At 31.7% G+C, this 18290-nt stretch overlaps 2 protein-coding genes across 2 annotated transcripts; one reads left to right on the top strand and one right to left on the bottom strand.

Moving 5' to 3' along the window:
* Positions 1-1191: 1191 nt before the first annotated feature.
* Positions 1192-4073, bottom strand: PBL1 (PBS1-like 1). The gene is made up of 6 exons (XM_011093217.3): positions 3636-4073; positions 2775-3091; positions 2488-2623; positions 2250-2392; positions 2024-2147; positions 1192-1817 (listed from the first exon to the last, which is right to left on the bottom strand). Exons 1-6 carry the CDS (start codon positions 3688-3690, stop codon positions 1399-1401), a joined length of 1194 nt encoding a protein of 397 aa, XP_011091519.1. The 5' UTR covers positions 3691-4073; the 3' UTR covers positions 1192-1398.
* An 8527-nt stretch (positions 4074-12600) lies between these two features.
* On the top strand, positions 12601-16289 carry PSF2. The gene is made up of 8 exons (XM_011093218.3): positions 12601-12772; positions 12888-12962; positions 13081-13195; positions 14352-14448; positions 14523-14553; positions 14634-14729; positions 15400-15552; positions 15879-16289. Exons 1-8 carry the CDS (start codon positions 12725-12727, stop codon positions 15897-15899), a joined length of 636 nt encoding a protein of 211 aa, XP_011091520.1. The 5' UTR covers positions 12601-12724; the 3' UTR covers positions 15900-16289.
* The last annotated feature ends 2001 nt before the right edge of the window (positions 16290-18290 follow it).

Below are 18290 nucleotides of genomic sequence, written 5' to 3'. Positions count from 1 at the left end.
TACTATTACTCAAACTTATCTCTCTCCCTCTCTCTTTTGTATATATCACCACAAATAAAAACAAGCCAACACCAACAAACATAACAACTACATCTCTTTTCTCTTTGATTAATGTTGATATATTCATATTTTATATATATATATATATATAAAGATGTTTGAAGATGTGTGTGTGTGTGCATGAAAGATTATGAGTTTCAAAATCAATATTATATATGGTTTTATGAGAGAAAGGATGGATTACATCAACATAATATGTAAAAGTTAATTAAATGCAATTAATAATTAATTTTCCAACAATCATACTACATTTAATCTAAATAAATTAATTAGTACGATTTTTTATCTAGAACATATTTGGTTGAGCTTAAAAGCTCTTCAAAATATCTTAGTATAATATTTGATCGGAGTCGAAATTGGTACAAGACCCAAACCCACCCTGAACTCGACTAGTCCATAGAAATAAAACCCATCCCTAAACTTGAAACAAATTAACAGAACCCAACTTTAGACAAGTCCATAAATATAAAACCCTTTTCTAAACTCGAGAGAAATAGATCGGATTTGATTTTGAACAACACTTAAGTTGCCCTAAACTCGACAGTTTCATAAAAGTAAAACCTATCTCTAAACTCGAAACAAATAAATCGAACCCGGTTTTGGACAAGACCCAAATCCATCCAGGACGCGACAAGTCCATAAATATAAAACCAATCTCTAAACTCGAAACAAATAGATCCAACCTGATTTTGAATAAGACCCAAACACACCCTAAAGCCGACGAGGGCATAAAATAAAGCTCATCTCCAAATTTAATAAAATGGACCTAATTTTGGACAAGGCTCAAATCCTAAGCGACAAGTCCATAAGAATAAAACCCGTCCTTGAACTCGAAGTCAAAACAAATACATCAAACCCGACATATGCCCACCCCATTTGTCATCTCTAAGTTTTTATTTTTTCGATCCCCATTTGTCACCTCTAACTTTTATTTTTTTAATTTAAGAAGGAAAATTCTAACCCAGACCTAATTCATCCACATTTGAGTTGATTATATGACGAATAAATTGATTAATATATAATTTAAAAAAATTGACTCGATCGTGTAGCAAGTGTTGTCATATTTGTGGTTGATTTGTTTATGTCAAACTTAGTTCGTACGAGAATTTTCCTAATTTAGGACACTGTCACTGGCTTTTCACGTAACTATTCTTACTATGAATACAGACAAGTTGAGTTCTGAGCCAAGTTGCCAGAGAAGAACGAAAGAATATCAGCTGTACAGAATCTCTCAAATAGGCGGAGTAAGCAGATGAAAAACCTCCCACAAAGTTATACTGGCTCCAGCTAACACCACCTCTTCATTCAACTCATAAATACAACCTTTTTTGGCTTCATTCAGGCAAGAATGGGGGAAACAGAAGGTCTTGGATACGAAGCCATTTTCCTGCTCGATGAATCTTCATCGCGTGCCCGACGATGCTTCTGAGCTTCTTCAGTTTTAACGCTGCCCATTTCTTGTAGTTGTTCTAATGCTTTCACGACATCATCCATCGTTGGCCGGTGCTTAGGTTCTAAAGCTAGGCACTTGATAGCAAGAGTTGCTGCCCGCAATGCCCCACTTGGTGAATATTGTCCTTCTAGACGGGCGTCCATGACTCGAAGTACTCTTCGCTTGCTGGCTAGATAAGGTCTTGCCCATTCAATGAGATTTTGTTCACCATGAGGACGGTTTTTGTCCAGTACACGTCGGCCTGTCAGCATCTCCAGGAGAACAACCCCGAAGCTGTATACGTCGCTTCTTGCAGTTAGGTGGCCTTCAAATAAAATTGAACAGAAGATCATAAGAGAACCCGATAGTCATAGAAGAAAATCTTACAGCTCACAGGACTTCAAATTTGGAAGAGAAATCCAACTAATTAAATGAACTGAATTTGTCACCTATTCAAGGATGTAGGAGAAAGTTTCAATCCTCGTAAATTCAATGTGACAGGACCTCTAAATAAGAATATTTATGTAATACCTGTTGCCATATATTCAGGAGCTGCATAGCCATAGGTACCCATTACTCTTGTAGATACATGGCTTTTACCATCCATCGGCCCATCCTTGGCCAACCCAAAATCGGAAAGCTTGGCGTTGTAGTTCTGCTAGTCGATCAACTAAATCACATAAGAGAACCGCAAGAAATAGGAATTCTTTAAAACGGTTTAAAATCAGAGAATGAAGTTCCAAGTTGTTCCACACACCGTATCAAGCAAGATATTGGAGGATTTGAAATCTCGATATATAACTTTGGCTTCAGGGCTGTGAAGATACGCAAGTCCCTTTGCTGCTCCGAGAGCAACTTTCATGCGTAGGTTCCAAGACAACGGCTGGAAGTAAGATGTCCCTGTTCGAAGCCATTCAAGAGGCTAAGTCAATGCGATGAATCCAAGTCTGTCTTTGTACTAAAGGATCGATGCTTGAAAAATATCAACAACTTACTCCTGAATAGATGATTCTCCAAGCTGCCACGAGGCATGAACTCGTAAACCAGAAGTCTGTGTTCGTCCTCTAAGCAATAACCAAGCAATTTCACTAGATTAGGATGGTATAGCTGCCCCAGATAATTGATTTCAGTCTGATGTTTGAGAGTAAAAATGATAAACAAATCAGTTAGTTCAGATTATAGAAAAAAACAAGCATCTAAGGGAGAAAAGGCAGTAATTAGAAATACATCTTCGATCCATCACATTGAACCCCTGAAACAAGGTAAAAATTGTCGTGCTTACCAACCATTCTTTGTGACCTTGAAAACCTTCTTGGTTCAATCTCTTAACAGCAATAACCGTTCCAGTTCCGGGCTTGGCCGCTTTAAATGTATGCTCATCAATCCACCCTTTGAAGACACATCCAAAACCACCTTCGCCTAACACACTGTCGGGACGGAAGTTCCGAGTGGCAATTCGGAGATCATTAAAGCCAAAGCTCTTCAAATTCGAAGAGTCCAAGATTTCACCCTCATTCCGAGGGGTCAATGGCATCGAGGAAGAAGATCGCCTGCTGCTCGTGTCTTTCCCATCAACACTAACGAACCTCGAGCTCAGCCCTGCAATGGCGATATCCAGATATCCACCGTGTTAGATACACAGATTATTTAATGTTTCTTGAGCAGTAATCTAGGCTGACAAAGCTGATTTCCCACATAATCTCTGTCAACATTTTCCCCCCTCTTCAACTGATCATCGATTGAGTTATGACTTCCCAATCAATTTTTCACCACAGTAACATTAGAATACAACAGGAACATTCACTTCTACATAGCTTTGTACTACAGATTTTACTTAAAAATCCATATTGTGGTCAGGAAAAGAGAATCATTTCTCATAACTCTATTCCACATAATCAACAATCAAGACTAACAATGATGAACTGGAAATGACAGTATATACTTCAACAATATCTTCAAGATAGGCCAAACTCTACAACAAAATCGTCCTCAAATAATCAAATGTGAAAGGAAACAACCAACAAACCCCAACAGTGTTCATGTTCATCATGCAGAAACAAAAGGGCTCTCTTTCCCAAATCAAAAAATCCAAGAAAAAAAAAAGTAAACAATAGAACCAGAGATTCAAGAATTCATCACTAACCATCTCGGCGAGGACTATGATCCGCCCTTATTCGCACGCTGCAGCAAGAACCCATCAACCAACCACCCCAAAACACAAAGAAAAAACAGGGAAGCGCGAAAAGAAAATGAATCTCGCTCGCCAACCACCAACACAACCCCCAGAAAACCCTCTTGACGGCCCTCCAATATTCAACACAAGTGTGAACAGAAACGCACGAGAAAGACACGTCTTTTGTACTGAACTGATGACTTAACGTGTGCGGGAGCTGTCTTCACGAGAAGCAGGCTACAAGTATTATGAACAAAGACTCTCTCACCGACTGCCCAAACCAAAAGGGTGGACTTTTCTTCCTTGCTCCCTCCTATTTTTCTCTTTGTTTTTTTTTCTGCAAGTTGTCTGCATTTAGAGACGTAGAAATAGATAGATACACATGTTCTTGTATGTATATGTATATATGATGATCATAAATGAAGGGCAGAGGAAGCAGACAAGGGAGTAGTGGTCTTATCTCCTTTATTGTGCTTTGGCACCTTCCACAAGGAGACAAGTTTGTGGTTGGGTGCATGCAATTGCAGCCGTTGGATCAGTTCCACGCCTGGTCAACGTGTCTTGATGTTCTCCACATTTATTTCACATTTATTCTTGTGAATTAATTGTTTTATTTTTTATATTACCCCATCCCACAAAAAAAAGAACTATTTTAATTCATATTGGTGTAATTCTTTAAGGAATAAGGATGAGGAAGATAATGAATTTGGGGCCCATTCGATATATACTAGCAGTCGGACATACTCGATGCTCATATTAAATATAAAAAAATAATTAATGGAGTATAATAACAAGTTTATACCTATAAGTGCTCTGATATGAATAGTTGATGATAATCTTTTATTACAAAACAAGTGAAATTGAGTATTAAAAGTCGATTTTGAGCAATAATGGACGTACGTAGAGTCTTTGAAGTATATAATTCTTGTATATTGATATATTTTTTTTGTTTATTTTTTTTTTTAAACATTCGTAATCTGTCGAAAGTTCGTAATATAAAACAATTAGATAAGGTATAGATTTCACTGATCAACAATCGGAATATCAGTCAAATTAAAAAATAACTTGTTAAAAAAAATATGTCCTTTCTACAGTCTAATAGATCTAAGAAAAGGGGTAACAAGTTGATAAAAAATTAAATGAATGAATAGTAAAGGGTAAAGAGAAATATTTAATAAGAATGAATTATTTGGGTTTAAAAACTTTTGGATAGCCCATCTAATAGTGAATAATAAATTGAGACTAGGTAGGGGCATTCATCTAAGGCATCTTGAGAAAATAGCCCTCTTGTTTTTTATTTAGGTTAAAATTATACGCAGTTCTTTTAAAATTTGATATAATTATATATATTTTTTTATTATTTAGAGAATTATAAATACCCTTTAAATAAAAAAATAATTTTATAATCCCTGAATATTGAGGTGTAATTACTACTTTACCCTTATTAATTTTTTAAAAAAATATTTGAAAAATTAAAAAAATAAAAAAAAGCTACAAGTTGAGATGAGTAAAGTAAATAATTTATAACGCATATTAGCCCACAAAATATAAACCAAGAAGACATTTTGATAAGTCCACCACCAAAAAATATACGAAACGAAAGGCTAATTAATAAAAATATGCTTGTCGTTAAATGAATATTAAAATAAAAAAAATATGAATTTATAATTATATAAGATATTAAAAGAGGTGACGATAGTTTATCCTTGAATTTAATAATTAGCTTTCTAGATTATCAAATGTTGGTGGAGTGGGAAATGAAGAAAGACACTTTGAAATCTTCTACCCAAGTTGTACAACTTGTACTAGAAAATGTGCTAATGAGATCTTCTATAAACTCTTAGGTACATCTCCATGTGTATTGACGTGAGAAGATATATAAAGACAATTTGATTAAGAGAATTTATTTGATTTACAATAAATTAATAATACATTAATCGGGAGTAAGTATGATTTTCATTCGATTTTTTCTTTTGCTAATATATATCATCAAATTCTGTGAATTTTTATTAACATATAGATCTATTTATTGAACAAAAATAAACATAAAAAATACTATATATATATATATTATTTTTCATATTATAAGAGATTTATGTATAATTCCATCAAATTTTATTTAAAAAAAAGCATTGTAATTATCTTTTATTATTATTATTATTATTATTAGTTTTCTATGTTTTTAATATGTTTTGTAATCCACGTTTGGAACTAGAAATACGTACGGAAGTACGGGGGGGTTATGAGTCAAGAATGGCAGCTTTTTCACCAATGAGAACTTGTGGAGAAATGGGGAGACAATGATAGTTTTGGTCATTTTCATTTCAATGTCATAACCTAAATTCACCCTCTCAACTTAAGACTTTCTATTTATATAAAAATTATGTGTCTTTTTCAATCATAAATGACTGTTTATGATATCATAATACTCTATTTTATGTGTTGAAAATATCTTCAAATTAATTTTTTTATTTTTATTAAATAAAATATGATGTATTATTTTATATATTTTATTTTTAGTTATAGTATTCTTTCAAATATAAAAAATTATTTCCAAAAAAAAAAGAATAATATATTTCATCATTTGGGATTTCTATAAATTAAATGAAATAAAACCTACTAAAATATTTAAAAGAATATTAGTGTAAATATTTTCAAAATAGATAAGTTACATTGATACCTTATAAGATTTAACCTAATTATATATACACCCCAAATATATTCAATAATAACAATCACCCCATAAATAGGAGTTACAAATACGATAACGACACCTTAATATTTGATATATATCGTAAAATTTTTTAATTTTTACTCGATATTTAATTCAAACAATTTCATAAGTAAGATTTTGAAGAGATTTTAACTAAATATGTTTCCTTCACAAATACATCATTACAATAAAGTACATAAATTTTTATATTTTGCACATGGTATCGAGCGTGCTCGACTATCTGTCTCAATTACTTTCCCTATCTTCTTTTTGTTTCCTGCCCAATATTTCTCGATTTTTCCAACTAAAATATATTAGGATAGAGTATTTTTTTGAAAATAATAATTCACGATTACATTATATCACAACAAACAGAGTAATAATAATTACAAAAAAAATAAATAAAGACAATAAACTTACATAAAATGAAACAAACAACTTATATATCTGTAAAATTTGAAAACATGATCTCAAACTTATTAACTAGATCCCATAATTAGGGTGTAGAGTGAGCAAAAGTCAGCTAAGTACCAAGTCATGAGTTTTTGCCAAATCACTGACAAAAGCTTATATTTAGTCAAAGGGGTGGCCCTCTTCACCGGCGACCGACAATTACAACCTTAATTCAAAACAGTGAACTGTATATTTTTGGACAAAGTTTGGTAGCATTACACTTAAATTAAAATATGGAAAATTTTGATGAGCCAAAACCCAAAGCCAAACTAAGCCACATGCCTTGAAAATAACCCAAGATTCTCCACAAGGAGATATTATCAAGCACTTACGTGGGAAAAAAATATATTTATATTTCTTTATTTATAATTTATTTACATAAATTATTTATATTTTTTTTACATAATATAAAAATCATGTTTGACAGTAAAAAAGGAATGATGATTTGTGTAATGATGCTGATATTTTTGAAAGTTGTATGTGTAATCTATATTTATATTTATACTATATAAAAAAAAAAAGGCATTTCACACTCATAAATGACGATTGATAACACCGCCACACCAATTCTTATAAAGCCAAAATGCCCTCCAACTAATAATACTAGCCATTATGGCACGTCGTTTCTGCGTGCATATAGTAAATAATTTTTTTTCACGCTTTAAAATATATTATGCATAAGAGTAAAATATATAAATCAATACATTACAATTAAAAATAAATAAATTATGAGTTAATGTAAAATTTAAGAAGTTGAATAAGTAGTTATCTTATTAGTTAAAGGGGATTTTTGACTTCACAAAAAATGAGTGCGGTGGTGTCTTTAATCGCCTTTTGTGAATGTGGAGGGCCTTTTTTTATAATACTCATTTGAAGGGAATATATTGGATATGCACATTGACACAAACATACACAAATAATTGTAGTGAGAGAATGGGAAGTTATAGAAGTCAAAGTTCTAATGTGAAAATATTAAGTGATAAAGCAAAAGTTCTTCGGAATTGCAAGTTTCAAATGGGCAATAAACTTTTATCTTTCTTGCATTAATTTTCACAAATTTATAGTGTCAAAGATTATAATTATTATCGTTCATAATAAGTTTGACAAATGTAACGAAAATAAAAGTAGGATCGCACGGTCATTTTGCTACATTTATTATCATCGAGTAATTCATATACGTCAATTATCAGTATCAAATATGTATAACTAACCAATAACTATTATTACAAACGCAAAACTACTATTATAATACCCACGCATTAGTGGGACTTGAACTCATAATGTCCTTTCTCAAAATTGTGGGTTTTCTACTCATCCTTTGATGCTTTAGATACGGGTAGTCGTCTTGTTACAAAGAATCAGGGTATTCCGCTTTCTATACCCCTTTGCGCTCTTCGTGCCCCTTGAAGCTGCGTCTACTTTTTGCTGCTTAACCATCCACAATTGAGTATCTGACGCTCTGTATTGTTTATACCACTATACGTAGAAATTTACCTTATCCTTTATTAGCTTTGAGAACAAATAGGATCCAACTGGGGACTAAAGGCGTTGCCATTTAAGAATAAGGGATGATTACATTTTTCTTCCCTAAATTTTGATGTAATTGCATATAAATTTCATATAGTTTGGAAAGTTACATCCAGCATCCTGAAGTTTGCTTTAGTTTAAAAAATAAGTCCTTCCGTTAGTCAAAATTTACTGAAGTTGTTGATAATTAACAATAAAATTGAATGAAAATTGAGATTTACCCTTGATTGACTTATCACTAACTTATTGTAGGTCAAACGAATTTTTTTGGAACTAAACTATCCTTATAACGGTGAAGATATGCCTCATTACATGCATTAACGCGTGAGAAAACGTATGAGGGTAATTTGATCAAAAAAATATTTATTTGACCTGTTATAAGTCAGTAATAAGTTAATCGGGGTAAATATAATTTTTTTTCTAATTTTTATTAATATCAATAAATTTGGTGAATTTTGACTAACGGGAGGACTTATTTGGTTAACGGAAGTAAACCTCAGGAATGCTAAATATAATTTTTCCAAACCACAAGAAACCTAGGTGTAATTATACCAAACTTTAGGAGAGGAGAGTGTAATTATCCCTAAGAATAACCCTCGAAGCCCGACAGATAACTCACGGAGGACGAGAGGGCTTTAAATATATTTATTAGTGATAGCTAGAGAGAGATCATTATGTCTCAAATTCGTCAATTAAATTATGCCTCGTTAACTTTTTTTCTTTTATTATTTTTGTTACAAAAATAGAAAAGTAGAAGTGCTATATTACAAAATGGTACCTGTATTTAATCAAAATTCTTACCTCTAGTTTTATAATTGTAAAACAAATAAATTTTAACCGTATAGGAATCAATACACCCCATCGTATCAACATAAAACTTGAACAAAATATTACAAATAAACCTTTATCGTGAAACACTAAAAACACACAAGTAGTAGGCCACAAAGTTTCGTCATCCGTGACAAATTACTAAAAGTGAAGGGAAAAATAAAAAGGGTCTAGAAGAAGTGAACAAAAAGCGCTAATTACAAAATGAGACCACAACAAAAAGCAACATCATCAGCTGAAAAGTGAAAACTCAGCTCTCGTGACAAAACACGACTTTCTGTTTAATTTAATCCAAGTTAGGCGGGGCGTTGATCTATCAAATAATAATTATATACAAAAATTAAATTAAATTAAAAAGGACAGGAAAAATGCTTCTCGACGTACAATGATTAATCATAAAATAATAATAGTAATATTAAATATTTATTTGGTGTTTTTTGCCTAATTGACTTTTAGTTCTATTTAAAAAATTATTAAAAAAAAAAAAGTTGGTGAGCTTTGGACAATATCTTTCAACAGCCTGGCAAAAATCACTTTCTTTTTGCTGCCCAATCATATCATCTTCTTTGCATAATCATTGAAAATTTTTAATTAATTAATACTATGATTTAAAACCATAAATTTTGACTCCAAATGGAGAATAAATCAAATTTTTTATGTATATGAACTAATGATAGGGGCACTCTGCCCTGCGTATAAATAATAAATAATTTTTTATGTTTTGTAATATATTATAAATAAAAATAAAATATATTAATTTAACAATCGAGTTAATATAAAATTCAGGATGCTGAATAATGATATTTTTTGAATTAGGAAAAATTGGTACGACCGTCACTTTGTGTTTATATCACATCTTTGCTTTATAATAGTATTGATTACATTAATACTCTCTGAATTTATGTTTGATTACACAAGCATTCTCTACCATTTGTGAAATTACAAGTACAGCCCTCAGATGTCGTAATTGTAATTTACAGCGATGACTACGCAAGAGAAAAAAAGGTTATATCTTCAACCCTTGAGATAAATTACATAGACGCCCCATCAGATGTGTATTTATAATTTTTACAAAAGATATAAGGCGTTTATGTGGTTTGATCTAATTTTAAGGAATGGCGATTTTAATTTACCTTATTATTGTCATACGTACGACTTGTTAAGAAGAAGGGCCCTATAATAACTACCATGATTGTCGGATATGGATCGAATAAAATACCCTTAGTTATACTTATTTCTTTCACAAATTACTGTCTTCTTTTATAAAATTAATTTTATTAATAATTTTCTACTCATGCACAATTAAAATATTTCATTTTATTAGTTTCGATCATTTATTTATTTTATTTTCTTCTTCATTCAGTCAAGTAAACATAGTAAAAAATTAAATTATGCACGTACTGGTGTTTCGGTTGCTAATTCTTATTATTATTGTTATCGTCGTCGTTGTTGTTACTATTGTTTCATAATGACTTGATTTTATCTATTAATTAATTTAAAAGGATACTGGGCTAAATTTATTTATTTACAAATACTCTCTCATTATTTGAAAAATTACAAATACTCCATTGAAATTATGAATATCCTGACAAATATCCTCCTACAATGAGTTGTCATAAAAAAAGTATTGTTCAGGTATTTGTAATTTCAGAGAGAGTATTATAATTTTTCTAACAACGGAAAAATATTTGTAATTATGATAAATATTAAAAAATTTCATTACAATTTTTCTTTTCGAAGAAAATGTATTAATGCACCGAACCCGCTTGCCTATCTAGAATTTGGGTGACTGGGTCCACTGTTTCTTGACTAGAAAATTATTAATTATAAAGAAGAGAACGAAAAGTCAACACGTTGACTTGATCAACATGTGGGATTGGTTGAAATTGAAACCTTCCTTTCTTCAATTGGTCCGAGGGGAATGTATTTTGTGTAAACATCATTACAATGATACGAGAAAAATAAAATTAATAAGCCAGTGTTTTATTAATTTAATTGGTAAGAATAAATTATATAATTATGGGTTGGATTTCATTTGACGATATAAGAATTGTATTGATGACTGATCTGTAAATACTGTTGTAAGCAATTTATAGCTGATTCCGATAATTATTATTTTGCAATGTGAAATGACAAAAGAAAAGGTTGTTTTCTAGCAAGAATACCATTTCATATTGAATTTATACTTGTTTTTCCAAGGTTTTTATTAAAAAAAGAGAAAAAAAGAAAAGCATGTTTGTCTTTTTTATTCTAAGAATTAATTATTTATTTTTATTTGATAAAAAATTAAAATAAATACAAGTTCAAGAGGTGGAAAAATCGGCAATAGATCGAGTTCAGAGCGAATTTGTCGAATTAAGGAACCCGACCCATTAAAAAATTTGTGAACTCGGACCCCAACGTGGACCTACCAAAATAGATCATAAAACGGTCCAACATTACGACTCGAGACCCTCCTCAAAACCTAATTACAGCTTCAAAATCCATCCGAAAATAGAGCAATTTCGGGGCTCGGAGCATTGCAACTACAATAATTCAATAAAAGTATTTTTTGATTTTATCTTTTAACTTACTATATATTAAGTATTTAGATTTAAATAACTTCTTTTGGTGTGCATTTAATTTATTGCCCAAATTGACCCCATTTAAAAGTTTTATTGCATAAAAATACGTAAATTTTTATAGTTTACTCAAAATAAATTAAAGAACCGTTATTATTAATTTAATAATTATTGTAGATGATACCTTTAGAAGGCCCAAAGGGGCAGGCCCAACAAGAAAAGTGTTAAGAGTATGAAAAATTGCAGCAAAAAAGCACAGCCCAATCCAATTTGGGCCATTGTGAAAAGACAGAAAGCCCAAATTAATTGGACTTGATTTGAAGCATGTAATTGGGCCTACTATGCAGAAAGGTGAGCCCACCAAATTACTCGAAGCTTGTTTGACTAAATTTATTTAAAACATCTTATAATATGTTGCTTCAGCTTATTACTAATAAGATGTCGGGTTTTGTTTTACAAATAAGTTATTGAAATATTTAGATAAAATACAATTATGAAAGTAACAAAATATTACTAATTACATTTTAGCGAATGTGATAATCGAAATTGAAGGAGCTCGTTAAAAATTTAAAAGGGATAATTACACTTATCTCCCTTGAATTTTTTGTATAATTATATATGGCCCCATATGGTTTGAAAAATTACATTTAACACTTTTGAAGTTTGCTTTCGTCTAACAAATAAGTCACATGTTAGTCAAAATTTATCGACTTGCTGATGTTAATAAAAAAAAATTATATTTTACAATTTCTTTATAGTTTAATTTAATTAATATATATTTTCAAAAAGTGTATAATAATTTAATTTTCCTCCTAATCTTTCCCTCCATTTTACTACACATAAACCCTTCTTCAGGTGAATCCAAGGTAAAATCAAATTTACCCTCTAAACTCCCGCCATCTCCCGCTGAGAGATAGGGCTGCGAAGTAGCGCTCGACCCAGAGCCGCCCCACCCCAGATAATCCAAGAACTGGAAAATGGCAGGAGCGTCAGAGCCCCAAGCCTCCGCATTTTCGGCGGCGGAGGTTCCATCTTTCTCATTCTCTCATTTGTTTTTTTTTTTGGTTTTTTTTTTGTTTCCTCTTAATTTATTTGGTGCATCAATTTCTTCAATTTTTGAATTGAAACTTAATGTCGCAGTTGGAGTTTCTTGCCGAGGATGAAATGATTGAGATTGTGCCGAATCTGAGGATGGATCCGCTCAATTTCATCTCGGTGTGTTTCTTCCTGTAGATTTTGTATTTTTGCACATTTTAATTCTTTTATTTTCTAGCTTCTGGCTTAGGAATTGATGTTTTCGTTTTGGTTCTATGATTGATTGATCAATGGATAGGGAGACTTTGGTCCTTTTAGACCGCAAATAGCGACTCAAGTGCCACTTTGGTTAGCGGTGGCCTTGAAGAAGAGAGGCAAGTGCACTATTCGAGCTCCGGAATGGATGTCTGTTGGTGAGGGTTTGCAGTAAATATCTATCTATTTTGCAATTCAACCTTTTGAAAGTATTCTGTTATAAGAATTCACATTGTTTTTCTGGATTAGGTGTAGTTTACAATCTTATTTCCACGTCAGTTAAATGCGTATCTGCTGTGATGTTCATTCAATTCTGATTTTGTATGGTTAGTCCCGTACTTTGGCTAGCACAGACGGTCTTGGTTCATATTTTTCTTTCTTTTTCTTTTTGTGTGGGCGACGTTTTCTGCAATTAGTAAAATAAACAAATTGAGCCAATAGGCAAGATTCTTGCTTCCATCTATTTTTGACCAAGAATGAAAATATTATTTTTATCAAGAAGATTGGAGTTATACAAAATTCTGATCCCACTGCAAAATAAATGTGACTAGGTGGAGCAGCTCAAGATAAGCACCCGAAACCTCCTTAGGTAGGAAATGCGGAGTCTTACAGTTTCACACGCTTACTCACACATGATATTTGGAAAATGCTGGTAAAATAGACACATATTAGTGATATCAACCAGTTAGTTGCTAGACAACTCTCTAGTGTAGGACAACAGTCAACATGCATATAATGAAAAATGGATATATAGATTCATCTTTCAGCCAACTGTTCCGCGTTATAAGAAAACAAAATTGAACATTGAATAAATGCCTTTATAAAGCTTTATCGCCAGCTTATGTTTTTGCTAGTTTCACTCTTTGTGATATGAAGCAAAGATGTTTTCAATTTGAAGAGGCATATAGGTGATATACGGGTTTTTTGTACTTAGTAAAAATGCATTAGTTAATATGTCTCGAATTGGATGGGAATGCAGCACCACAAACTGATAAAAATCATGGTAGGTTTTTCTGACCTGTTCTAGAGCTTTCCAGGGGAACATGTTTTATGGCTCATGTAATGGACAAGCCAAGAAAAGTGCTGTCAGTAATATATTGAGTAGAAGTTTTATGCTGACTTCTTTTGATAATTTTGTCATTCCTGACATTTTAATTTTTCTTAATGGTGCATCTTTACTTCTTAATGATTGACTATTTTATTATGGTAAAACAGCTTTCATTTTCATGCAGTGGTGAAAAGGAAGGCTGTTTTATATGTGATCAGTTAAAGTCCTGGTTATAGATTTCTCATTATTATATGCTCTTCTCATAGATAAGTTAGCACAAGTGTTGGAAGCAGAGCGGGATTCTGAGAAGTTTCAGCATTTGCCATTCCATTATGTAGAAATAGCAAGGCTTCTTTTTGATTAGTAAGTTTTACATTGTACAGATATTTTTTTTTATATGTTGGCAGTGGTTTTGAAAATCGTTTTCTTTGATGTAGTGCTCGGGAGGACATTCCTGATATCTACATGGTTAGTGGTCCGAAATAATGTGCTTATTCTTTCTTTGGCCCCATACTATTTCTGGCAGCTTGATTTTAACTTCCATGTAGGTGAGGTCCCTCATTGAGGACATCAAGGATGTGCGCTTTCATAAAATTGGGACAGGCTTGGAAATTATCTCGAGGGAACGTACTTATGCACTCAGGGTATGGTTTATATCTGAATCCTAAATCTTACCCTGAACGTTGGTGTCTGGCCGTATAGATATATTTTTGGTATTTTGTAACCTGTGATCTCTTCAGGTGGGGACAAAAATAAAAAAGTTCTTCTGTCCCTCCTAAGATTACTTAACCTCTATGTTTGGCAGAGATTGTTGTTGGTCCTTCCAAAATCAGTTAATTTTGTGGATGCTATTCATAACCATTATGGAGTGGTTTTTGTTTTTGTGTTTCTTTTTTCTTCGGGCTTGAAATTGTGGATTATACGTTCAGTTTAGGGGAAATCTAATCTTCACATGGCTAGTTGCTGGCGCTCTTTTAAATGAAAATCTGTACCTTGATAAAGAAAGTTCAGTTCCCATTTAAAGACAGAAAATGGTTATCAATACAAGATTTGTGAACTCATGTAAAGTCTCAACCATAGTTACCAAACTCATTTGAATATCTGGTGGCTGTCTTTTGAACATCATGTGTAATATCCTTCTTTCTTCTAATTTTTCACATTTCACTGTGAATGGCTAATGTAAATTGAGCATGATTCTATGTAAGATATTAGAATAGATTGTTGGCAGGATTGGTGCATCCCTATTTGGAGGAGATTATAATTTACTGTATGTACAGTTTCTCTCCTGTGACCATCATCCTTGAAATTTTGCAGCTCAAAAATTTATCTGCTATGGAAGCAAATATAGTGCGCCCATTTGTTACAAGAGCTCTTGAGACATTTTACAAGCTTAGCAGTTCTGAGATGATACAAGAATCGGATCACATTCCCAATAGACAGCCCCAAGCAACCAATCGTGGGCCAAGAGTAAGTTATCTTTTATGCTTTATATTCCCTCTTCCCTTCAGATTGCAAATTTGCCTATCCTATCAAATGGTTCAACTTACTCAATTTACTGCTCATTTTTCCCTGTTTTCCATCCGAAAATGTACTAAATTCTCCAGGTCAACATGCACGATTTCCCTTCTACTCTATCCTTTTGTATTAGGCAATTCCAGTTTTCTGATTCATCTTCTACATCTTGTATCTGATCGTCCTAGCACTTGATATACGTAGGAAGTATGCATAGGATTGCCAATTATTTGCTTATTCTTAAAGATATGTTTCTTGACTATATTCTCTTGCTGATTCAGCGGCAACTGAAAGATAGATGACCTGGTCTGAAGATCCCTGTACAAATGTCTTGGTAAAGTTGCTCCGATGCCTTTAAGTTTATGATCAAGCAAAAGTATGTCATTCACTGAGCTGATATAGTTGAAGAGAATCACTATCCGATCATATTTGGCTTCTGATGTAAGTTCAATTGCATGCTTTTTTCCTTAAGCTGCTTTACATTTCTGCAGGTGAGATAGCAACTTTTGCCGTTATTGTGGATCCAACTAGTATAAATAGTTAACGGATAATCTTATGACCGCTTTACAGGCGCTCTAGTGTAAATAATTGATGGGGGGTGATTTTTTTATGACAATTCTGTCAAAATAATTCCAGTAAGAAACTAATCTTGAGCAACCATTGACGTATGAGAATTCTCCCATTAATGTAAATCTTGTGTCTTATAAGTATCTGTTTTTCATATTTTCTACCTACGTTCACAATTTTTGTTTGGTAAACTTTTAAGCATGATTCGACTAGTGTAAAAATAATAAAAATATACTTAGAAATAAATATCAATTTATTCAAGTTTGATCCAATTAAAACTCATTTGAGTTTGATTAGATTAATTATTAAATCAAACTCAAACACAATGAAATGTTTTAAGCCCTACACAAAAACAGTTTGATCTCAAACAATCAAACCCTCAACTTATATAACATTTGACGCCAAAAGAATTGCACATTTGTTTCGATAAATCCAACGTATTTTCTTTCTTTCTCTTAATTTTTCCTTATGTTGAAACATAGAAAATTTAGGTAATATATAACATCATGTCATGTCACCATATGTACCTGAAATGCTTAGTTGTAGAGTCATGTATTAGGAGTCCAATTCCCTAATTCCACCCACATAATTAATTAATTAGATACTAATTAGCTGGAGATTAGATGCATATATATACCATTAACAATAATTAAGTCATCTTTAAATGCTTGAGCTGTATGTTACAATCATCCTGCTTTTTAGTTCCATCTTATCTTCTTAATAATAACAATAATTTTGAATTGTCTGCTTCCTCAAAGGAATATGCTTCTGCATGTGCACTTGTGTTATAACTAATTTTTTTAGGTATCTAATCCACTCGCGATGTTGATATATTTGACACTTGTAAGTTGTACCGCTTTTCAATTAAGAAAAAATAAAATAATTGATTGCGCCATATATTACTTATTATGTTGTTTATTAATATATTACACATCATATTATTTAAAGTATAAGTTATCTGTACTTTACTTTATTCGAGTGCAATAGATTTGTACGTACAAGCACGAATTTTGCTATTCGCACAACTGTAAAAATAAATGATAAATAGCCAATTAAGCATAGTTTAATTGGTAAAATTGAGATCCCATAATTTTAGAAATAATGGGTTCGAATCCCACAATATGCGTGGCGTTAGACCTATGAAACCCTACTTAGGCTCAAACCTAAAGAGGACCCAAACAAATTAAGTTACACTTAGGCCTTATCCAATCCATTTTACCCCACTCAAGATTCATAGCTCTTGAGACTAACCAGACCCAGTGTTTGGGTTCAATTAGACCTAGATTTCAATTTTTTTATTGTAATTTTTTATTTTTTATTTTTACCCATAATTCATAAGGATGTTCAATTTGACTAATTGAATTGAATTGTTTCGATTAATTAAAAGTTTCGGAGTATCAAAAATTGAATCGAACTAATTGATTCGGTTTCGATTATAATTGAATAATTTTATTCGATTCGGCTAATACCCAAATTATCGAATTCATAAGAAAAAAATTGTCAGTTAATTAATTTAATAGTTTTTTTATTTTTTTATTTTAAATTTAAAATAAATAGAAGCTAAATTATATTGTTATAATATAATACATATTTATAAATTATAAATATAATTTATATATACCAACATATTTTTTGAAACTATAATATATTATAATATATTCTTTAATTTCGATTATTTGGCGGTACGCTTAATCGATCTAGTCAAATCTTACCCATCGATTGTATTGATTTTTTTTTTAAAAAAAAAAATCAAAAATCAAACCAAAATTTTGTTTCGATTTTGGGTATGAACCGAAAATTTGGTTCGGCCAGTTTTTGATTGGTTAACCAAATTTTTAACACCCCTAATTATTTATCAATAAATTCAACATTATTGAGACTAATTTACAAATAACTTTTTTTAAATAATATATAATTTATTATACCATTTACAAAATAATCTTGTAAAATATTACATGATAAATAATGTTATGATGTCTTAAGTTTTTTAAATTTGTTCAATTGAAAGTAGATTGATTAATAAATAATAATCTAATTAAATAGCAAAGAAATATAAATATATCTTTTGGGTCCAAATTGGGTATATAGACCCATGAATATTGATGGATAGAAACCTAACTCTGACG

Source organism: Sesamum indicum, linkage group LG10 (assembly GCF_026168435.1).
Source record: "Sesamum indicum cultivar Baizhima isolate 11 linkage group LG10, ASM2616843v1, whole genome shotgun sequence".
NCBI lineage: Eukaryota > Viridiplantae > Streptophyta > Magnoliopsida > Lamiales > Pedaliaceae > Sesamum > Sesamum indicum.
The sequence above is the reverse complement of the archived record's forward strand: the minus strand, read 5'-3'. Positions and strand labels throughout refer to the sequence as shown.